The following is a 23,493-nucleotide window of genomic DNA, read 5'->3' on the forward strand; positions in this document are numbered from 1 at the left end:
GCGGGTTTCCTCTCTCAATATCTGTGTGGTCCTTAACCATATGTCCGACACCATGTAACAGTAATAAAATGTGTTGAGTGCGTCGTTAAATAAAACATTTCCTTCCTTCCTTCCCTCCCAAGAAACATGCCCTATATAACGCTTTGAAACTGTACGATTTGTATCTGCCGCTGGGGTGAAATAGAACGGACGCTTTTATTAGTGCCCTACTGGTATGCCTGTCCGCCTGTCCGTTTGTCCACCCGTCTGTCTTTCTGTCCAACTATTCCATTTATAGTTTTCCGAACTTTGTTTTCGCAATGCATCTAGATATTGAGCTGGGAATTTGTGTTTTGTTGTATTATATAGAATTGTGATAATATTTGACTTTCATGATGATTGGTCCATTTTTGATAGTTATGGCCCTTGGACTTATGAAATACAGTAGCTGGGCCCGACAGTGGACATTCATTGCTTTAGCATTTCTATCAGAATGCTTGTTATACCATATAACGTAGAAACAAACACGAAACAAACTGTATACGTAGTTTAGTTTATTTGTAGGTGTTCAATAAGTTACTGCATTCGTAAAGAGAACGTACACAAAGTACATAATATACACGAGTATGTACACGGATTTCATAAGAAATGACCACTAAAATACATATACATTCAATCCCCACGTTTATAGACATCTCTGGAGACGGGAATCAAAATCGAATAACATTAAACTAAAATGTTCTAGCACCTTGTTGATAGAAAAAATCGTCTAAATTTTAATATCAATCAAACTAAATAAAGATTGAACGATAAAATTCAGGACTGTTCCAGAGTTCATTACATGGGGGTAGGTGGTGGAGTGAGAGTAGGGTGGGAGTAGGGGTACGGGTGGGTGGGATGCGTAGACTCTGTAACTGTTATGCCTGGTGGGTCTGCCGTATCCCTCCCATGCATACATGATTTAAATACAATTTTAATTTATGGGTGGTGGGCATATAAAACAAAGAACCTCCCGCCCCCTCCCCCATCACAAATTCTAGAACAGCTTAAGCCCAGGTCCCGATTACAACTGTATAAGCACGGAACCGGTTGTCAATATTTGTAATTTTTGCCAATTCAAACAATCTTCCTATACTAACTCCCTGCCTCCTTTTTATTAACCTCGTAAAGGCAAATAAATAGTTAATATAAAAATTAAAATTAATATAATTTTAGTCAATCTTTAAATTTAGGCTGCTTGCTCGAAATTATGCGACCAAAACAATTTTTTGCTTATTTTGTGGGTACGCTTTTAAAAGAAATACTATGTTAATGATTCCCTTTCCATTTTTAGTGTACAATTCCAAATTGTCCCAGTAATTTTCTGTCCCGCGTCAAGTCCCTGGTTATCCAGAGATGGAACCCGGGATTGACATACCTGAAACCTTAGTGGTATTGGGGCATGTTAAAAAAGTTCAAAAGTTCTATACTAAAAGTCTAATTTCTAGTTAAATCAGTCGTTGATATTCTTACGACAAAATAAATACATTTTTCAAACGATTAATATCTAAAAACATTATTGGCAAGTGGACTTGTGTAACAGATTATTATTCGCCGTTACGTAGTAAAATAATCAAAACAAGACAAGACTTTATTTACTCTCTGGCCGTTGTACAACGGTGTCGGAGGAATATATACATAATATTTCTATAAACACGTGACAAGATGAAAGAGAAGTACAAAAGTTAAATTACAATGATTGTGAATTAATTCCTATGAACATTTGCATACAACATAAATCTGTGAATATTCATAAAAATACAAATATATAAACTGTTTAGCCGGTAGAACTAGTTAAAACTGTTATTGGTAAATTAATGTTCAATATATATATATAATGTACTTTTGGGGGTTGGGGATGTGAAATATTAAGGATGTTTAAATGCATTCATAATTACTTTTATAAACTTTGCTAAATTCTTTAGTGTACTGATTCGTTTGTTTTGCATTAGTTCTTTGAATTTATAAGTACTTGGTCGAGTATAGTAATAGGGATGTAAAAATTGAGTCCTAGAATTACTAAAAAAGTGGCAAATGAAAAGATAGTGAAACTCATCACCAATTTCACTTTCATTGCACAGGGTACAAATTCTATCTTCTAATGAAATATTATTCCAGCGTCCTGTTTCTACCGGTAAATAATGATTTGATGTTCTGAATTTTAAGAGTGGTTTCCAGTTTTTCTGGAAGTATATTAATGTATTTTCTGTAGCAGTTTCTCGTGAACTACCTCCTAACATGTTAAACATATCACTCGGGCTTACATCATGTCAATTGAATTTTCACACCACACAAAACTGCGCGATGCAGCTTTAGATAAAGACCGTGGTCAAATCAACACGTGGAATTACGACAGTAGGGTTAGCCAAGGTTAACGAGAATATTCAAGACTCAAATAACATAACACAGGAAGTACCTGGCATAAAATAGTTGGGGGAAGGTGCAGTAAAAAATAATAATGCCACAGTCACACAGGGTCTTCTCCAGGTAGACAAAAAAGCTTTCTATTTCATGTTTTTCAAGGGGCAATGGGTCCCCCTTCCTTCCACTAGGTACGGCCAGTAAGGGCCGTTTCCCATGTGCTCTGTTTTTGGCGTGCCGCGGGCACGGCCACCGCGAACCTCGTCGCTCAGTTGGAAACTGATATTGATATTAAAAAAACCCAACAACGCACGTGGAAAACGGCCTTAATAAAGCAATCGACCGAATACAAAGTCGTAATGTTTGACATTAAAGAGAAGACTGTCGCTGCCGTTATATCACGATATCCATTTCATCAATGGCAGCCAAGTCACACAAGTAAACCGTTGTTTTTCTTGTTGCGTTCATTATATATTATTATTTCCTCTGCATTTAGCTGCATTTGTTTTAAGACTTTACGCGCCACACGTTCACTGGTCTGTCATGAAAAGGAGGTGCCGTATGATGTTAAATTACAAACCCCAGTTATCTAATCAGAGACAAATGACGTATGAATCTCTATGGAGACTCTCGGTTATCCAATCAGAGACAAATGGCGTAAGAATCTCGTCGTCGTCGCGTCACAAAAGTATTTTCGCGTGAAACTCAAATCGATTATCTAGAGACAGATCATGCGTGAGTCTCGATATCGCATCACAAGTGAGTAACAAGCAATGTCGGAATGGACATCTCGATATCGCATCACAAGTGAGTAACAAACAATGTCGAAATGGGCGTCTCGATATCGCATCACAAGTAAGTAACAAACAATATCGGAATGGGAGTCTCGATATCGCATCACAAGTGAGTAACAAGCAATGTCGGTGTGGGAGTCTCGGTGAAGTTTTCATGAATTCCTGAGTCGTACGAGTCTCTCTTTCGTGAATGGTCTTTGGTTGGGGAACACGGAACGTCCTTCTTGTCACGTCTGTTGAAGGTGCCCACGGGATTCGACTCGTCGTAAAACGAGATGTTGCTCCTGTTTATCGGCAGGGACAGGCTGGAGGGGGACGGGTATTTCGAAGGGATATCGTCAAACTTGGTGACCGACATCTCTGAGGATGTCCAGTCTCTGCTGCCACTCTGACACGAGCTGGCGTAGAACGAGCTGTTGTTCCAGCAGTACCGGCGCCGCCATTTTAGATCCTCGATCTCCTCGTTCAGAGTCAGCAGCTGCTTCATCAGAGACAAGTCCTGGTCCATCAGGGAACTCTGGAACAGAAAACACAAGACATTAGTTATTTTATATTCTAAGATCATGAGACCTAAGATTCTAACAGTTAACTTGACCTAAGAGTTTTAGGAGCACATTCAGAACAAACTGTTGTAGAACATGCCTGCCATGGACGCAGGTGTTAGCTCACGCCAACTCTTCCGTCCATGGCCGAATTCTAACAGTGCCTAGTTGAAATCATATGTACACTAGCGTAACTCCAAAAAAAGAAATACAACATGAAAATTACTTCATACGCTAAGATTTAAACAGTGTTTACTTAAAGTATATGGCTCATTTGGGAACTCTGAAAAAGGCAAATTCAAATTACTCTATATACTCAAATCTCGACTACATTCTACGCTCCATGATGTTGATTGCTTCATATGTTAAGATCTTATCAGTACGTACTTACAGTGCTCCATGAAAGAACAATACATAGTTAAAAGTCACGTGGTACATAGTGAACTCTTACAAATTACTTTATACGCTAAGATTCAGTTCATAGTTATAGGGACATTCCTGAGTTTGCTGCACTTTTTAAGATGTTATCGACTAACAAAGACTTTTTAACGATTGTAATTACATATGAAATATATTTTTCTGCATAGAATATTAGTGGCTGTATATTAAACGTGTTTCTGATCGTTCTAATATTTGTACTAGGTTAAATTTCATTTTATTTCCAAAAATATATTATTAGAAGAATCTATTTGAAGACAAAATCCAGTTTGGGCTTCTTACAAATATTAAGACGACCAGAAACATATTGAATACATAGACACTGATATTCTAAATGACAAAATATATTTAATATATAAGTTTAATCGTAGAAGTATTTTATTAGTCGGAAACATCTTACAATGCAGCAAACTCAGGAATGTCCCTTTAAAATTATATTTAACATGGATTATATAAAAACATATATTGAATAACAATAATGTAATCCAAAAAAGCTCTAACCACACAAAAAGCAAAAACAACCCACGATGACTCGTAAATAAACTCAGAAATCTCTGCTTAAAAATGTAAAGAAAAAGTATCATTTGCGATTACAGTTGTAGAATTTTAGTAGACTCATAAATCGTATTCAAGTTGTAGTCAATAAAAAGAGGAAGAGTATTATGTTTTCAATAATCTAGGAAATGACAGCCCCCGCACTTTTATATCCCAGCACGTTATTTACAGAAATGGTCTCTTAAAATACTGTAAATCAGAAAATGTTGGCGAGCATAAAATATTCGCGAATTTAGCGAAGCCATACAAAACGCTAACATTTCATGACGCTAAATATAAACTAAAGACTTAAGTCAGATTAAAAAAGTCAGAGAGGAAAAACAGCTTACGACCCCAGTACGCACAATAGACTACTCCGACTGATTATGTGTGGTTGTTTCGTCGGCGATTAACTGGACAAAAAACAGGATATAGATAAGCAATAAATACAGCAAACAATACTAATTAGTTTAGATGTATAACACTGTAAAGTTTTATTCAAATTAAGTTGGAGACAAGCAGCGTCACTTAAATGTTTGAGACTATATTTCAAACCGGAAATAGTGCGCATTGCATGACATCAAAAAGTATCGAGTGTTCTTGGGACCAGTCAGTCGTAAAAAAAACCCGGCTTACGGTTTTTTTAATGTTTGATATGCCGGCTTCGCTAAAATTTTATGTCGCTAATATGTTACAGATATGGATTTCGCTAAATTTTAAGGTCGCTAATATTTTCTGATTTACAGTAATACAAACAATCGGGGCATATGACTACAAGTTACATGTACATGCATATTTTCAACTAAATAAATGTTGGTGAAATTTGTTTTCGTGACTAGTAGTATTGTAAATGGTTTAGACGTATTTCTGACAGTCCGATCTTGTTCCGACACAATAAACAAACGCAGCCAAATTACTGGCGCCATAAGTAACTGCTGCTTTCAAAGAAGTAAAGAATTAAAGGGCAAAAACAATGGGGGCTTCACTTAAAGAACAATATATTTGTTTGTGTATTGAGCCGATCAAACACATTTTGTGTTGGCTCAAGCGGTTTTTGGTGTACCGTGAAAAGGTTTAGACACGCATTTCTGTCATTCTCTGCGACCTTGACCTCCAAATGTTGATTTTTCAGGCTGTCTGATTGACATTGTCTTTCACAAGGAAGCGGCCTGAAGGTTTCCACAAACATGGAATCAATTGAGCAAGTCGTCTTAAATAACGTAATGTTGTCAGTGAAGGGGCGAGAACGCATCAGTTGTAATCCGATATAGAAACAGAACACATGGCCCTGCCTGTTTAATTGATTACGTCTGAGAAAACCCAAGTTAAGACGTGCGTGCAGTGTGTGTACACCAAGCAGTTTCTCACTAAAATAACCACTTGAATCCGCTTCCTTGTATTTTCTGCCCTCCTTCGTTTGCATTGTACAAAGCTATATCGTCGAATCCTACAATTGCGGTCTAAAAACAGTCTTCTCATACTATTACGTATTTTCAAGGTCATTGGACAGGAGAGGGCTTCACATGAAGGTTTTGGCCATGCAATACAAATCATTGAGAAAACAAAATTGGACGAATCATTATAGTGTCCTCTCATAAGCACACACCCAAAGTCATATACGATCATATAGTATTCGTTTTTAGTAATGTGCTTTAACATAACCGTATGTTGTAATTTACCAAATATACCTTTCCTTGTAATTCATATTACACTGAACAGATTCAAACAGCCATTTATAAAAAGTTAATAATATTAATATTGAAATAGATTTGATCATTTATCTTTGGCATTCCACGTATATTTATTACAAATATGCACACTTATATAATTATCTGCAATATCGAAACAAAGGTATGTATATTTATTAATTGCGTAAAAAGTAAAAGAAATCAACGTCATCAATAACATGTTCCTACGTTTTATTTAGAATGATCTCATCATGTGTTCTGACACCTACATTTTCTGAGAACTTCGATTTGATGATGTCCAACAGGTAATGATTTGTCTTCGTCTTTGTCTTTAATTTATTTTGTTGCTTGCATACACTTAAGGTTCTTTAGGACTTAACGCCCTGGGCAACCAATTTAGCAATCTTTTATTATTATTATTTTATTATTGAGAAGAAGAATTAATGGATAGTGTTTGGAGGTCATACACCTCTCCAATAAGCCGCGGAGACTTACTCCGAGCGGCAGCGGGTACCGGGATACGACCCGAGCACCCACCACTCTTAATACCGACGGCATAAAAATTAAGTTTGTTTTGTTTAACAACACCACTAGAGAACATTGATTTATTAATCATCGGCTATTGGATATCAACAATTTGGTAATTTAGATATATACAGTAGTCCTAGAGAGAAAACCCGCTACATTTTTCCAAAATAAAAAGGGATCTTTTATATGAACCATTCAAGACAGGATATTACATACCACGGCCTTACTAGTCGTGGAGCACTGACAGAACGAGAAATAGCCCATCAGTGGGGATCGATCTCAGGCTGACCGCGCATCAAGCGAGCGCTTTACCACTGGGCTACGTCCCACCCCTATCGATGGCTTAACGACAACGCCACCGAAGTGTGCTGGGATACTACGGGCAGTGTTTCGTCCTTGTAAACACCGGGATCACACGGGATACCTTGAATGGGAATGTGCACCTCAAACAAGACGTGCCGAGTGAATAGGAGTTTGACGAAGATCTGGCCATCACCGCACAGTACACAGAGGGAAGCAGGAAGTCAGTTGGACACTCGTGCAGGGCGCATCCCAGGCTGAATGACAACTCACTGGATGGGCCAGATAAACATAACGGTTTGTAGTTCTTAACAAAGAAACTGATGATTAGACCACGGGTGTTTAAAGGATTCTACGAATACCCGGCAAGTCTTTGTTTTCCCAACCACCTTTTTTTATTTGTCTGTCGCCCCATAACAGAACGCACAGACAGTGTGTATCCCCCTTCCCATGTGGGTGCCCTCCCATATATAACTGGTTACGGCAATGATTAGATGTCAAACATTTGATAACTCTGACACAGAAATCCCGCTACACTTTCCCTCGTTAGCAGCAAGGGACCTTTCATATGCATTTCCCCACAGACAGTAAGTCACCTACGTCAAATATCTACTTTAAACAGGTGGGTGAGTGATGATAATGAATGGGGTTATAGCTGAGGCGAGTGGAGAGATGGTAAACTTTCTAGTACCCACCATTTTAAAGATTAAAAGTAAATAATTTGGTTTTAAAACTGCCTTTTTTAAAAACCGGCCATACCAAGCAGGGGCGGATCCAGGATTTCGTAAAGGTGGGAGGGGAAGGGGTTTGGGTCACAGAATTCTAAAAAGGACAAATTGTGAGTTTGTTGGAGGCAATGAGCTGAGTTCCCAAAAGGAGCAAGATTTGTAAGGGACATGCTCCCTGGAAGATCTTGAAATAAAGATGTGAATGATAAATTTTTAAAAAGGATTAAAATGGGCAAATCAACACCCCCCCCCCCCCCCACACACACACACACACTGGATCCACCAATGCCTAGTAAGCATAAACATCGCTCCATAATTCCCACGGCCATTCTTTTCCCGACGTTTACCGTATATCGTGCGTTAAGCTCGTAACGACGCAATAATAATCAGCACACTTTAACATGACGCAGATTGTACCCTCTCTAACAGATGGTGAGCGACGGTTTGTTAAAACAAGGTTACAGTTATTACAATAACACGTCTTGGGGTTTTACAATGCTGTGTATACGTTACATTGTCTAAGAGCTTAATAAAAGTTAGTTTTTGTTTTATTTCCAACAGTCGTAATTTAAGTCCATAAAAGCAACACAAATTACTGTTGCTATCCGGGTTAATGGCAGAACCAAGATCATTATGTGTCTTCGGTTACAACAAAACAATCAGGCGATGTCAGGTGATGAACGGAAGGGGGGGGGGGGGGGGGGGGGGGTAATAACAAAACAAAAAACCCACCTTTCAATATGTTTGTATTGTCTTACATTTCCTTATAGTTTTAGAAGCAGACGAGAAATTACAATTCTACTGTACAAAAATAAAGTATTCTTACATTTCCTCGTGGGTTTTTTTAGAAGCATAATAGAAATTACAATAGTACTTTTAAAAATTAGAGTATTTTAATCATCTTACATTTCCTCGTGTTTTTAGAAGCATAATGGAATATACAATAGTACTTTAAAAAAAATAAAGTAGTTTAATTATCTTACATTTCCCCGTAGTTGTTTTAGAAGCATAATAAAAATTTCAACAATACTATAACAAAATTTAAAAAATAAATAAATAAAGTATTATGTCTTTCATTTCCTCGTTGCTTTTAGCAGCACAGTGCAAATTACAACACTACTGAACAAAAATAAAGTTTTATAATTGTTTTACATTTCCTCGAAGGTCGACTAGCCACTACAAGGAAACTTTCAGGGCAGTACCTGTCACGGTCTTACCGGCCATGGGGCGCTGGTTGGACTTGTAAAACCCAACGTGTCTACACCGAGTGATCGACCCTATAGCCCACGCTACACGATACGAGTGCCCCGAATAGCCGATTGCGACAACTCAGCATTACTATTGCATCGATTGCTATATGCAATCGGCTATTCTCGTACGGACTCACTCGTATCGTGTGACGTCGCTCTTAGCTAGATCCCTCCGATCTAGACAATACAGAATTAACTTCAGTAAAAGTTAAAGTTTGTTTTGTTTAACGACAGCACTAGGGCACATTGATCATTTCATCATCGACTATTGGATGTCAAACATTGGACAATTCTGAGGAAACCCGCTACATTTTCCAATTGGTACCAAAGGGTCTTTTATATGCACTTTCCCACAGACAGGCTAAAACACACTACTTGTGGGGCACTGGTTGGGACGAGAAACATAACAAGTTTACAAATATTATTTTTGTTTTTATAATACCAGTCGTGATAGTTTCACTTTGTGAAATATTAGCCGAAATTGATGCATACAATGCATTATTAACCTCTGTACTTTTTTTTTTAGAACAGATAAAACTCAATTTAAATGGCAACCGGTTCAGGGATGCGAACTCGGCACTTACCAGACTTGGATCGCATGGCTTATTAACAAATACGACATCACAGCCATTCCAGCTATAGGATTTAGTCTAATATTCTATGTAATACTGTATCGTGGGCTTGTAATCTTGTAATACACAAAGCACCCACGCGAATAAATCGTTCTGTAATATCACTGACATGCATCACATGCTATATATAGTGAAAAAGAAACAGGAAAATAGAAATATTTGGTTGTTTGTCGTTAATCTTACACCTTACATCACCAATACCCAGCACACCTTCCCACCCACACCTAAATGATGTATGTCGTGTTTCAAATAGCGCGCATTCTTGTTGGGAAAGGTATAGCTATTGTTCAGCTATTTCAGTGAGTGTAGTTAAGGAAATCGGTTTACTAGATTTTACTAAATTGAGTTATTATTATAACCTACTCATGCGAACGTACAAGTTTGTAACCTGAATACTGGTATATCCCTCTCTCGTCGCGTGAATTCTTCTTCTCATTCAGTCCCCGGGGATGAATATTTTATATACAAGATATAAAACGTATTTTTATTGCCCTCGTTCATCGTTATATATTAGTAGCGGTTTGTAGTGTCAGCGTTTTTAGGACAGGAATGGAAATAAAGAACTGGTTTATCGCACCTTCGATTTGAAGTTTAATGACACGGAATGGCCTATCTAAGAGTGTAAAAACGCCGATGAATTAGCACAAAACGAATAAAGAAAAGGAATGTTTACTTAGTTGCACCAAACATCCATCATACGTTAAGTAGACAAAGTATAGTACTGTACATCAGTGCAGCATAAATTATATTGCCATTGTGTGTGTGTGTGCGTGCGTGCGTGTGTGTATGTATGTGTGTGTGTGTGAGAGAGAGAGAGAGAGAGAGAGAGAGAGAGAGAGAGAGAGAGAGAGGGGGGGGGGGCACATTCGTGTTTTAGGGGGATGCATTCGTGTGCACGTGCGTAAGTGTGTGTACCTTATGAAATGAAAAAAAGGTCCATAAGTATGGTTATTTTCGGGTCATGTGATGATCTTGTACTGATATCCACGGAGAGTACAGCATGTAATGCTGATGTAACAGCTCTGTTAGTCGGAAACATATTACAATGACAGCAAATTGAGATCAGCTCTGTGTGGAAGCGGTACCGAAGCTGGTACCGAGATGCGAACCCAATACCTACCAGTGTTTAAATTGCCGGCTTACCCAAAAGGCCACTGAGGTGTATTTTATAGTCTTATAGATGAAATACAATGGATATGCTACATGTTTCGACTACTATGATCCTCCGGTAATAAACCGAACAGATCGTTCAGGTCGAAAACAACGCGATTAAAGAACCATAAACCATGTCAACCGATATGAAGAAATCACAATCCAGTTCCGTTAATATGAAATTAAAATCGTCAGTTCCTTACTGTTTCAAGACTACATGCCAATCAAGCAAGTTTTATTAACGAAACACAAAGCCGCTGGTATTATTTAAATGTGTGGTTTCGCATTTTGACGTCTTCGAATTATTTGCCGTCTAATAACATGGCGTAATAACGATATTCAAGAAAGTATTTAATTGAATTTGACTTATTTAACACATGCGTAATCGTTCTAGAGTCATTTAATACATAAATAGTTGTTAGACGTCTTTCATACCCGCTCGTTCCAGCCAGTGCACCACGACAGGTATATCAAAGGCTATGGTATGTGCTATCCTGTCTGTGTGATGGTGTACATAAAAGATCCCTTGCTACTAATAAAAAAATGTAGCGGGTTTCCTCTCTAAGACTATATGTAAAAATTACCAAATGTTTGACATCCAATAGCCGATGATTAATAAATCAATGTGCTCTAGTGGTGCCGTTAAACAAAATAAACTTCTTATTCCATACACGAATAGATATATGACACTTATTTATTACACGAGAACAGTCATTAACATAAAGTAGAGTTGTTTTTCTATATCGAGGTTATAATGCCATCGTATATTATGGGCTTAACTGTTCAAGGTATAGTTATGCTCCCCGTGATATTTGCATTTGATCTATGACTCACACTGATTTGATATCCTAAACGCTTATCACTGTTTGTGTTACATACCACTTTACAAATTACGTTATACCATGAATTAACTAGCCACATGTAGATAACAGTTTTATTTTTGTACTTTATCCTTTAAGGTCCAAACATGCTCTCCTGGGCACACACCTCAGCTATCTGGACTGCCTGTCCAGGACAGGGGTTAATTATTAGTTCTTGGAAGTTAGTGAATGAGAAATATGTCTAATGGTCTTACACCTCTCAGCTGAATCATTAAAACGCATTGTTCGTTGGAGCCGTTCCGAGATTCGAACGCAGTATGTCATAGCCTTAAACCCTATAGCTTTACGACTACACCACCCAGGTCGGTTATAATTATGACCTGCCCACTAACTATACATCAATGCGATATAACTTGTATTCATGAACTCAAACATGTTAATACAGAAGTATCTGTCACAAGCAAGAGGCACTAAACAAACAAGCCACTGGGACACTAGCCCGGTGACTGAGAAACCAGCCCGTTGACGTTTCGATCTGTTGACAGTGGTAATGACAGGGTACGTCTTACCGATACATTTGTGAGAAAGAAATTAAATAAATATACTGTCGTCAGCCGGTAGCAGTGGCGACTAGTGACACCCATCTCAGTGTACCTGCCGGGTCGGCAAGGGCGGCAACCCTCCGACAGGTAGATACGGTAAATAACGAGTGAGTCATGGATCAACACAGCGCGTGCAAGGTCAGCGCAGCGAGTAGGACTACCTGGCGGGTTTCATTGCGTGACAATTACACCACATAGGTTGTTTATTATGCTCATAGCTTTTGTAACCCTGGAATCGCCAGTCTCAGGGTTTTTTTTAACAAATTGTGTGTGAGTCAAGTATTTAAAGAAGCATTTGGATTTTCGACCGAAAGCTAGACATTTTATGTTTTTAAAAATGAGAGCTAGTGTTGGGTTGAATGAATAAATGAATGAAATGAATGAATGAATGAAAAAAATGAATGAATGAATGTTTAATGACACCCCAGCACAAAACAGAGAAAACGAGAGAGAGAGATATGTAACGAGATTAATAACCATGCACTGTTTGATCAAATATAACATTTCTTTATTCGTATTCTCGTACAAATAACAATAATAACCTACTAGCATTTGTATATGACAGATCTGGAGAAGTATTGTATCACATGGCGTAAAGTTCAAGGTAATACTGCTCAATATTGACATTCCCAAGGGTCGAAAGTTCGCCCATCAAGCCAATGCGAGAACACCAACTTGGAATACAGACCCCAATGTGTACCGAAATCAGCGAGACAAAGACAATTACATGATATCCAATGACTACCTCTTGTTTTGTCACTTCGTCAGCCAGTTATAGCAACCATCCAAACTCACACTTAAGTTTATATCATAGGTAGTCGAGTTACATCTAAGATGCACTCTAACATAAAGCATGTAGGTACCAGGGAGAGTATAACACGAGAAGTTAGCCGCCCATATAATAACCTTTATCCCCAGTTTGTTTGTTTTTGAACAACTCTTCAAATAACCAAAAGTTAACAATGTGGCTCTAGAAGCCAAAATATAGCATTCCATGCCATTATAAATTTAAATTTCACTGAAAGCATACGTCTAGAACCAAAATACAGAACACAGTAATTTGATGAAAACACATTGTCTGTGGTCGTACTTAGCCACAAATACCTATGGGGGTATTAAAACGAACCAGACACAGTGATATAAGAGTCATTTCCAATTGAACAAAAGGGGCAACTTTAAAACGAATTTTGCTTTTGTATCTCCCTCTCCCACCGCTATATACGAACATGTGGTCTACAGACGTATAGGACCATTAACACCACAGTAGCTGTTTTAATAAGATGGGTGTCCATAGAAAATCTAAATAAGAGAAACAATCTAGTCGAGTCATTAAAACTACAGAGGCTGCATGCAGCATGATGGTTATCACCTGTATCCGAGCAATGACCGATGGATGAACCAAACCGCGATATAAAATTTTATATCTAGACGAGTAGCAAATACTGTGTATTGACCACGGATACTAATGGCCATTCGCCTCTGATTAAAGCGCTATGAATTCCCTCATTACCGTTTGATGTCCGTAAAATCACTGGTCATGATTTCCAGTACACGGAACAAAATGACCTTGCATAAAAACTCGAAAACTTTGTATTCTTAAAACAGTTATTATAAGCTTTTTACTAAACAACAAGAATAAGAGCAAGTTTTGGACGATACTAAAATCCGGATTTGCAGGAAAATCCGGATATTTTTCATCCCTTGCTAGTGGTAACCAGATTGGCCAGCGTGTGCTGACTTGTCTTTGGCAATAAATGTCAATACACATAATACACTGCTAAAATAATGTTAACCGTTATTCATAAACATGTTCATATAATGCAAAATATCTAGTGAAGCCATAAATCACAGGATTTTCAAAAAACAATTGACAAATTAACATAACATAGGCGGTGAAAACCGTTTAGATGAAAGTAGATTGATAACAGTTTATTTAAATTTCAAACATAACCAACAGGATAATGTCAACGGTACAGAAAAAGGCCAGCATAACCGATCACTTTAGAGTCTTCAATAGTCAAATCATTAACATTATTTTTTGCTAAATTTAGATTGAGTACACTTAGGACGTAGTTTAATGAACAGTTATTGTGTATCAAACTGGTAATTATGACTCTCAGTCAGGAGATAAAATTCAGCTTCCAAAACACCGACTCTTACTGTTGACACCTGATACGATCAGTGTTATGACAGTGATTCATGAGTGCTTGTCATCACAGCTGTACTTATCACAATGAGCTCTGTCCGGTGCTAGTTTTGATTCAGTGTACTAATCTGGTAATGACAGTCCTCTTTATGGAGGAGGATGTCTTCAATAAAGGATTTGTTCGTGTGTGACTGTCCTCTTATAGACAAGAGCTCTGTCCGGTGCTAGTTTTGATTCAGTGTACTAATCTGGTAATGACAGTTCTCTTTATGGAGGAGGATGTCTTCAATAAAGGATTTGTTCGTGTGTGACTGTCCTCTTATAGACAAGAGCTCTGTCCGGTGCTAGTTTTGATTCAGTGTACTAATCTGGTAATGACAGTTCTCTTTATGGAGGAGGATGTCTTCAATAAAGGATTTGTTCGTGTGTGACTGTCCTCTTATAGACAAGAGCACTACTAGATGGAGATTCGCGGAATCAATTACTATTTTGCAAAATGCCCACTCGACTCTGCATTGTGCAGAGATACGGCCCTGATTATGTATTACGGTTTTGTCGTTCAGATGTATACCTACGTTACCACATGCAAGACGGCACATACCACGGCAATAAATATAGGACTGACTAGAAGGGAAAATTAAGCAGTGAACACGATTCTACAGTCCATCGCATTTAAGTCCAATGCCCTACCACTGAGCTGTATCTAGGTAAAAATCATTAGGATAAAGATTTTCTTCCCAAAAGTCAGTAAATCTATAAAATGCAAGCACCGATTGCATTACTTTTGAAAGTAATTTTTTGACACTTAACTGAAAGATAGACGAACAGATTCTACTTTATTTTAATTTGTCCTTTCCGGCACTGTCAAAATATTACCCAAAATGTCCATGTATTTGTCAAAACATTACCCCCAAAAGTCAAGATGCCACAACATTACCCGAAAAACTGGTGCAGTCTGTCAATCAAACATTTTACAGATTGTCTGAAATATTCAAACATTCTACAGGTTCACTCATTTTAAAGAAACAGTTCTGAGTTTGTTTTCGACTAACAAAGCCTTTTAAACGGCTAAAATTAAATACAGTTACATCTTCTTGTTTTAAGTACCCGTGTCGTCTGCATACTTAGTGTGTGTATGGTTGTCCGAACGTTTGTAGAAACCCAAATTGATTTTTACCTTCAAATATTTTCGTACGTACGAATAAATTTTCAACTATGGCTAGTAAATTTTAAAAATTACAGATTCCATGGCTAGTGGATTTTAAGAAAATTCTACAAGCCCTGACTGCTACAGATGAAAATTAAATGTCGACGAAAGCGTACGACGAAGAAGAAGAAATGTCGACGATGATTTTGGATTTTATTTTCCAACGAACGTAGTTCCATGACCATGCACAGATTATAATTTGCACAGTTTTAAATTATGAGAGAATGTGATTTGTGTCTGGATTTTTAAGAGACGCGCAAGTTACTAGTCTTATTTAATAAACATGTGTCTTTGTACTTATTATATCTAACATAAGACTTGGTCATATTAAAATCGCGGGAGTTAAGTAACTTCCTTCAGTGGCGGATCCAGCGTGAAATCGAGCAGGGTCACAACGAAGCTGTAAAGCTGGTGGATAGGGGCAGGGCAGGGGGTATTTAGTCATTTTACAGAGACAATATAATAATATCACATTTCAATCTTCTAGATTATAAACTAATGACTTTTCTTTCTACCCTTTGATTAACAAACTACCATCAGATTTCCCCGTGTCACTATCTCACTCAATCAGCGCCTATACGTGTAGGTCATTCGGCTATCCGAACACCCAATTCCGTAACACAACGGCCGCCATTTGTAAACGTGTGACGGTTTTGACACATCGGCGTGCACAGTGTCAACACGGAGACCGGCGGAGAGAAATCCCGCTTGGCAGGCCCGTCTTCCGCCTGGGACCGCGGTTTTGACCCGCTGACCACAGTTTAACATGTGACATTTATAAAAGGCAGAGAGTATCCTTCTCCTTACACACTAATCCGCTTTTTGACGCAGCTCCAAAACTTGAACAATGGCGCGCGTAAAATAAACAGCTGAAAATACAAGAGGCAACACAGCGCCTGGAGAGTTCACGGAGAGAGGTACAAAAATTGAGACGAATGTCTGTGGCGTGTTGGGAGTGACATTGTGGTTCTGCTACTCATCGTGTGATGGGGGAAATATCCTGTGTAGAAAAAAGGGTAAAACAAATCTGTCATCTTTCTAAATAACTTGGGAGTAACAGTTTGTCGCATATTTTAAGAACAAAACTTCCATGTAATAAACCATTACAGGTGATAGTGTGTCTTTAAATGTGTCTACAGAGACGTGGGTTTGATTGTATTTGCAACCAGTCCTTGGGCGTTACAGCGGGTAGGTACTGGGTTCGAATACCAGTTTAATGAAGCTATATGTTAGATAATTGTTATTCAGAAGAATGAGTGAAGCCATATATGTTGAAAATTATCATCAGATGAACGAATGAAGCCATACATGTTGAACATTATCATCAGATGAACGACTGAAGCCAAATGCTAAAGTACTGTGAATCGAACGAATGTAACATGTTACAGAACTGTCAATGGATGACACGTGCTACACAACTATCAATTAGATGAATGACTGATGCCATAAAAATATTATGCTACAAAATTATGAATCAGGTGAATTACTGAAGCTATATGCTAAAAATTGTGAATCAGATGGCTTGTTAAAGCTATATGCTACAGAACACTTGGTAAGCTGAATTACTGAAGCTACATGCTATAAAATTGTGAATAAGATAGTTGACTGAAGCTTTATGCTACAAAACTCTCGGTGACATGAATGACTGACGCTGTATGTTGTACATTTGCCAATCACACACTAGTTAATAGTCTGGGAAAACATATTTATGGGTGGCTGAGAATTAACTGTGCATTCAATGCTGGCTTCTGTCGTTTATATCGGATGAATGAAAGTGTTATGGGCTATAACTGGAAACTATACGTGGCTATCAGCCAGAGTGTGTCGCCATGGCTGCAGCATCTGGCATCACATCCATCACAATACACAGCCGCAGTCTTTTAAACTAATACATCTACTCTTTTCACGGTCTGAGAATCTGAGATGCGATGGATCATAGGATCAACACAGCTCGAGAGACTCCGTTCTTCCCGTCCTATTTAATGCACCAAAACATTATGTTGTATACTGTCCTGTTTATTGGACAGTACATATAAAATATCCCTTGCAGCGTTTCTCCACAGTCTATATATATGTGGCGGCAGCGGTCCGTCCGTCCCGTCCGTCCCCTCCCCCTCCACCCCCCTCCCCTCCCCTGTTTGTCTGTCTGTCTGTCTGTCTCTCTCTCTCTCTCTCTCTCTCTCTCTCTCTCTCTCTCTCTCTCTCTCTCTCTCTCTCTCTCTATATATATATATATATATATCTCTATATATATATATATATCTATCTATATATATATCGTTAAAAAGTGTATGTTTATCTCTACATGACAGGCTTGTTTCGTGAGAGAGTTGAATTGCTCTCACTCATCAGATGTAGATTTAAACAAGCCTGTCATGTAGAGATAAACATACACTTTTTAACGATATATCTGGCTCCCACACGGTTGAGCACTCTATATAACAGCTACTTTTCGAAAGCGAAAACGACTACTACTATATATATATATATATATATATATATATATATATATATATATCCTCCCTGTCTTTCTATCGGCCTCCTCTCACTGTCTCGCTGTGTGTATATATCACTCTATCTGTCTCTCCTTCTCACTGTCTTTGTCTGTCTGTCTGTCTCTCTCTCCTTCTTAAATGTTGAATTAAGCATGTTAGACACCAAATAGCCATCAATCATTCCTTTTCATCCCTAAACACATGTGAATCTGCTATTACGGGCATACGTACCAGATTACATCTTGTCACCAACTCACGATATGAAACCTGTTATGCAATTAACTAAAGTGATTTTATTTTACTCTCTAATGCTTTTTAACGTAGAGTGAAATTTAGTTGGAATATAAGAGTTCACACTATATGATCGACTTGAATATGATAAACGGGACGCCGAACGGTTTAGAAAGATTTGGAAAGATTTATTTATGCATCATTGCGTATTATTTTATATATATTTTTTTACACTGTCGTATTGTGACTGTCAAAATCACCAAGCGATTGATGACAGTCAAAGCCGGATGTTTAAGAAAGTAGTTTCACCGGCTTCGAAATCAGTTCGGATAGGATTAGGGAAACATTAATTCAGTATATGGTTCTTAATGAAATGAAAGTTAAGAAGTTAATAAACAAATCGTTATAAATGAGCAGGATAAACATCTCATCCGAGACTAAGACAATGACATCTGTGTATGTGGTTATTAAAACACAAGGAAATGAATCACATTAGTCTGACATATCTGTTAAATGTCTCCAACCCATCCCAAGCTATCACACTCACTGAATGAAAACGATACAATCTCCCACCCTACTTCAGGTATGCTTATTAAAGGACAACCCCTCTTCACCATATAATTTGAAATTTCTGGTAAAACAGAGATAGCTCATATCACTCGCCCTATCCAAGCTTACAGGTCAGTGTTATGTATTACGTACCAATTCTATCATCAGCTGTCCTATGGCAGTGCTCAGGCCTCACATCTAATCATAACATGAGTCGAGCTATATCTGAGCATCATATTAACCACCATATACCATCACAGCCTAAGGGCGAAGTTATATCTACGTAGCTCCCCAATCTTCATCCCATCATAATCTATTACCGTTATAGCGTAAGGGTCCACCTATATCCACGTAACCCTTCAACCCAACTCCCATCGTAGTCTATGGCTCAATATATATCTACGTAACCCTTCAACCCAACTCCCAGCATAGACTATGGGTTAGTCTATATCTACATATTCCCCCAACCTTCATCCCATCATAGCGTAAGAGTCAATATATATCTTCGTAGCCCCTTAACCTTCATCCCGTCACAACCTAAGGGTCAACAGATATATCTAAGTAGCCCCTGAACCCAACTCCCATCAGTCTTGGTGCCAGTGTTATACATTAAACGTTGCACTCACCATCTCTGTCCTGAGTTGTTCCATGGCTAAATCTAGAGACGTCTTCTTCCTCTGGTTTCCATTGCTGTCTGACATCCTCTTCTCCCCTCCCCACTTCTCCTTGAGACTCTGCGCCGTCTTCAGTCGGTTCTGGTAGAACGTCCTGCACGCGTTCGACAGCTCGATGAAGTGCGTGTACTTATCCTCCGAGTCCTCGGGCATGGTCAGATAACCACTGGTCTCCGTTTCCATCAAGCGTCACCGTGTCACACGATGTAGCTATCCTCTCAACACTACCACCGCGATGAGCTGTTTCGACAGAAACCTGCCACGAATAGTGTGTGGCTATAGCCAGTAAACAAACCAACAACTTATTGTCCCGGAGTCCTTTACGAATCACAGTGTGTATATGTTACAGATTTTTTTTTCAGTAAGAGAAGTCAAACCATTGCTCCTCCGCTGACTAGTTTCACGACTGATGATCCGTCTGCCCGTCACCGTGTTATCTTCTCGTTAGTGCGGTATAATTGGATGTAACACCTGGCGCTCGCAGGTAGCCAGAAAGACCATGAAGCAGTGTGTTTTTTTGTATTCAAACCGGCAGTCTTCAAACAGCGTCGTCGACCACCGTGTTTAAACTCGAGTTACCTCGGGGTCCGTCTTTATACGAGGGGTGAGTCACTCTGCTTGCAGCACGTCAGCTACCTGTGATAGACCACAATGGACTAAACCCAAGTCACTTCCCACTGTCGGTGTCTGGCCCAGTTTCTCCCTCTCGCGTGATTGGACGCGGCTGGGAAAACCCTCATAGTAACTTCTTCACGCAGCGAGGCAATCCCAACTGTAATCGGCTATACCCACTATTCGTTATTCTACGGATGACCAATTATGTGACTGGCCTATATATGCGATTCGGGTAACTAGATCGCATGTCCAGGACGGACGTGCCTGAACCTTCAGTAAATAGGGGCATGTAACTTTTCATTTCAACTTATGTTCGTGCTTATATCCAATTAAGGTTCAAGCACGCTGTCCTGGTCACACACCTCAGCTAACTGGGCTGTCTGTCCAGGACAGTGGGTTAGTTGTTAGTGGTTTGTGTTTAGTGAGAGAGAAGAGGGTGTAGTGGTCTTACACCTACCCATTGAGTCGCCAAAACTCGCTCTGGGTGGGAAAAGGTACCGGGCTGCGAACCCAGTACCAACCAGGCTTATGTGCAATAACTTAACCGCGACACCATTGAGGCCGGTGCATGTAACTATTTTCAAATCAATGGTTATGTCCACGACGGACGTGCTTGAACCTTCTGTTAATAGGGGCATGTAACTATTTTCTATTCGATGTATACGTTATAAGGAATGTACAATGTTCAGTGTTACAAAAATAGCCTAAAAATAATTGACATGTTGTTCTATATACGTATGTTTACAAAGAAATAAGGAAATTGATTAAGTAGGAAATACATGCACTTGTAATGTTATGGGTTATCCTGGGGCAGACATTCCAGGTACGATTTACACAGCATGAAATGTCACGGGAAGACAATGGGGTTACGCAGATATATCGGAACAATGTTTGCTTACACCTATAATAAATCAATGCCAGATACAAGTACCTGGATATCTGGGTGCTGAGTAATGCCTTAGGTTTGTTATTGTCAGATCGGTTTAAACAACGCCAAATCACACCAGACTGAGAATAATTCAGTCTCGCCGGACTGTGGGTAACTCAGTCTCACCAGACTGCGGATAACTCGGTTTGAATTAAATGCGATCTTAAAACAAACAGTTTCACAGGAAGTGGCATTAATATCTCGATGCTAACATTCTTAGCACTTTCTAAATATTTTATTTCTAAAACCCCACAGAATTGCTTTAAATCTTTTACATATAGAAATGTAATTAATATACAAATATTTTCATTTCATAATATGTAAATAAAAAGCAAAATTAGGTCAGTTTTAACTTGACAATGTTATATTTGGGGACAATAATAATAGAATGAAAATGAAAATGAATGAATGAATGTTTTACGACAGCCGGGCACAAAAATACAAAAATAAAAGTAGACATTAAAATATGTAAACATAATTATATTTTTCACAAAGAGACGTGTAGAATCTCACATGAACATATTTTTAAAAATGAGCAGGAAACGTCAAGCGTGTTTTTAAATGTCAGCGTATTAACATTAAAAGAAATTTCTAAATGATGAGTAATTGAAATTAACAAAACGCCTCTGAGCAAAGAGCCATTAAATAGAAATACAACACGCTGGGGCTGATACACGCAGGCAGTTAATGATATTTAATATAGCCATTAAATATTCATGCGCTTATTTTGTTTTTGATAAACTTGAACTCCAAACAGGATATGTATTTTGAGGTTCCTCGGTGTGGTCACAATATGCGTATGTTAATTATTCTTTGGCCACTTTAATTATTGTTTCTCTCTTTCATTCTTGCACAGGCGGGGGCGGGATCTAGCTCAGCCGGTAGAGCGTGTCAAAGGATCTCTAGATTGTTCCGTCCCAGCCAGTGCCACACAACCGATATATCAAAGACCGTAGTATGTGCTGTTCTGTCTGTGGGAAAATGCATATAAAAGATCCATCGCTAATAATGGAAATTGTTGACAGCTAATAGCCGACAAATCAGTGTGCACTTTAAAATTTAAGTTCTTGCATAGGCTCCATACTAAGCCAAACATATGACATGAAGATCCAAGCATGCCTGCCCTGGTTGATATAGGCGTCACTGGGGATTTTTGAAAGGAAGGAAATGGTTTATTTAACGACACACTCAACACATTTTATTTACCGTTATATGACTCCGAACATATGGTTAAGGACCACACAGATATTGAGGGAAGGAAACTCGCTGTCGTCACTTCATGGGCTACTCTTTTCGATTAGCAGCAAGGGATCTTTTATATGAATCATCCCACAGACAGGATAACACATACCACGGCCTTTGATATACCAGTCGTGGTGCACTGGCTGGAGCGAGAAATAGCCCAATGGGCCTACTGACGGGGATTGATCCCAAACCGACCGCGCATCATCAAGCGAACGCTTTATCACTGGGTTACATCCCGCCCCTTTATGAAAGTAGTTCGTTCTTTATAATGAACTATTAAATTCTAAAGATAAGACGTAAGAAAGGAAATGTTTTATTTAACGACGCACTCAACACACTCAACACACATTTAGGGTTATATGGCGTCAGACATATGGTTAACTACACATATATTGAAAGAGGAAACCCGCTGTCGCCACTTCATGGGCTATTCTTTTCGATTAGCAGCAAGGGATCTTTTATATGCACTATCCCACAGACAGGATAGTACATATCACGGCCTTTGTTACACCAGTTGTGGAGCACTGGCTGGAACGAGAAATAGCCCAATGGGTCCACCGACGAGGATCGATCCTAGACCGACCGCGCATCAAGCGAACGCTTTACCCACCCAAGATATGGAAAGAGAGAGAGAGAGAGAGAGAGAGAGAGAGAGAGAGAGAGAGAGAGAGAGAGAGAGAGAGAGAGAGAGAGAGAACCATTTTCTATCATTATATGTTTCTTCTACCGACAAGCAGCAAGAAATCTTTTATATTCACTTCGTCACAGACATGCCCAGAACAGAGGCTCAATCTTAAATCCTGACCTCTACTAAATCGTGAGGTCAGCTAGACTGTGTCTCAAATTTAACTGTGAGTGCGACCGGACGGCGCGCCTTTAAAACTGAGTCAAATGTCGTGGAATGCGGGATGCTGGTCCCTCTGTAGCCCGCAGCTCAATCAACACATTTACTGCATGTTATAAACTCCAGTGAGGTAGGTCGCTCTCGGGACTACTAGACAGGATGGGTAACTAT

The 23,493-nt window shown here is 38.9% G+C and overlaps 1 protein-coding gene across 1 annotated transcript; it reads right to left on the reverse strand.

Annotated features, from left to right (window-relative positions):
- Positions 1-520: 520 nt before the first annotated feature.
- On the reverse strand, positions 521-20,344 carry LOC121375558. The gene is made up of 2 exons (XM_041503062.1): positions 19,643-20,344; positions 521-3,690 (listed from the first exon to the last, which is right to left on the reverse strand). Exons 1-2 carry the CDS (start codon positions 19,871-19,873, stop codon positions 3,277-3,279), a joined length of 645 nt encoding a protein of 214 aa, XP_041358996.1. The 5' UTR covers positions 19,874-20,344; the 3' UTR covers positions 521-3,276.
- Between the last annotated feature and the right edge of the window lie 3,149 nt (positions 20,345-23,493).

The sequence above is a fragment of the Gigantopelta aegis genome, chromosome 6, assembly GCF_016097555.1.
Source record: "Gigantopelta aegis isolate Gae_Host chromosome 6, Gae_host_genome, whole genome shotgun sequence".
Classification (NCBI taxonomy): domain Eukaryota; kingdom Metazoa; phylum Mollusca; class Gastropoda; order Neomphalida; family Peltospiridae; genus Gigantopelta; species Gigantopelta aegis.

Excerpts from the sequence above, each read along its gene's own strand:
- LOC121375558 (XM_041503062.1), bottom strand. The coding sequence starts at position 19,873 with ATGGAAACGGAGACCAGTGGTTATCTGACCATGCCCGAGGACTCGGAG. Across the intron at positions 3,691-19,642 it reads AACAACTCAGGACAGAGATG|AGTTCCCTGATGGACCAGGA; the intron begins GTGAGTGCAACG and ends TTTCTGTTCCAG.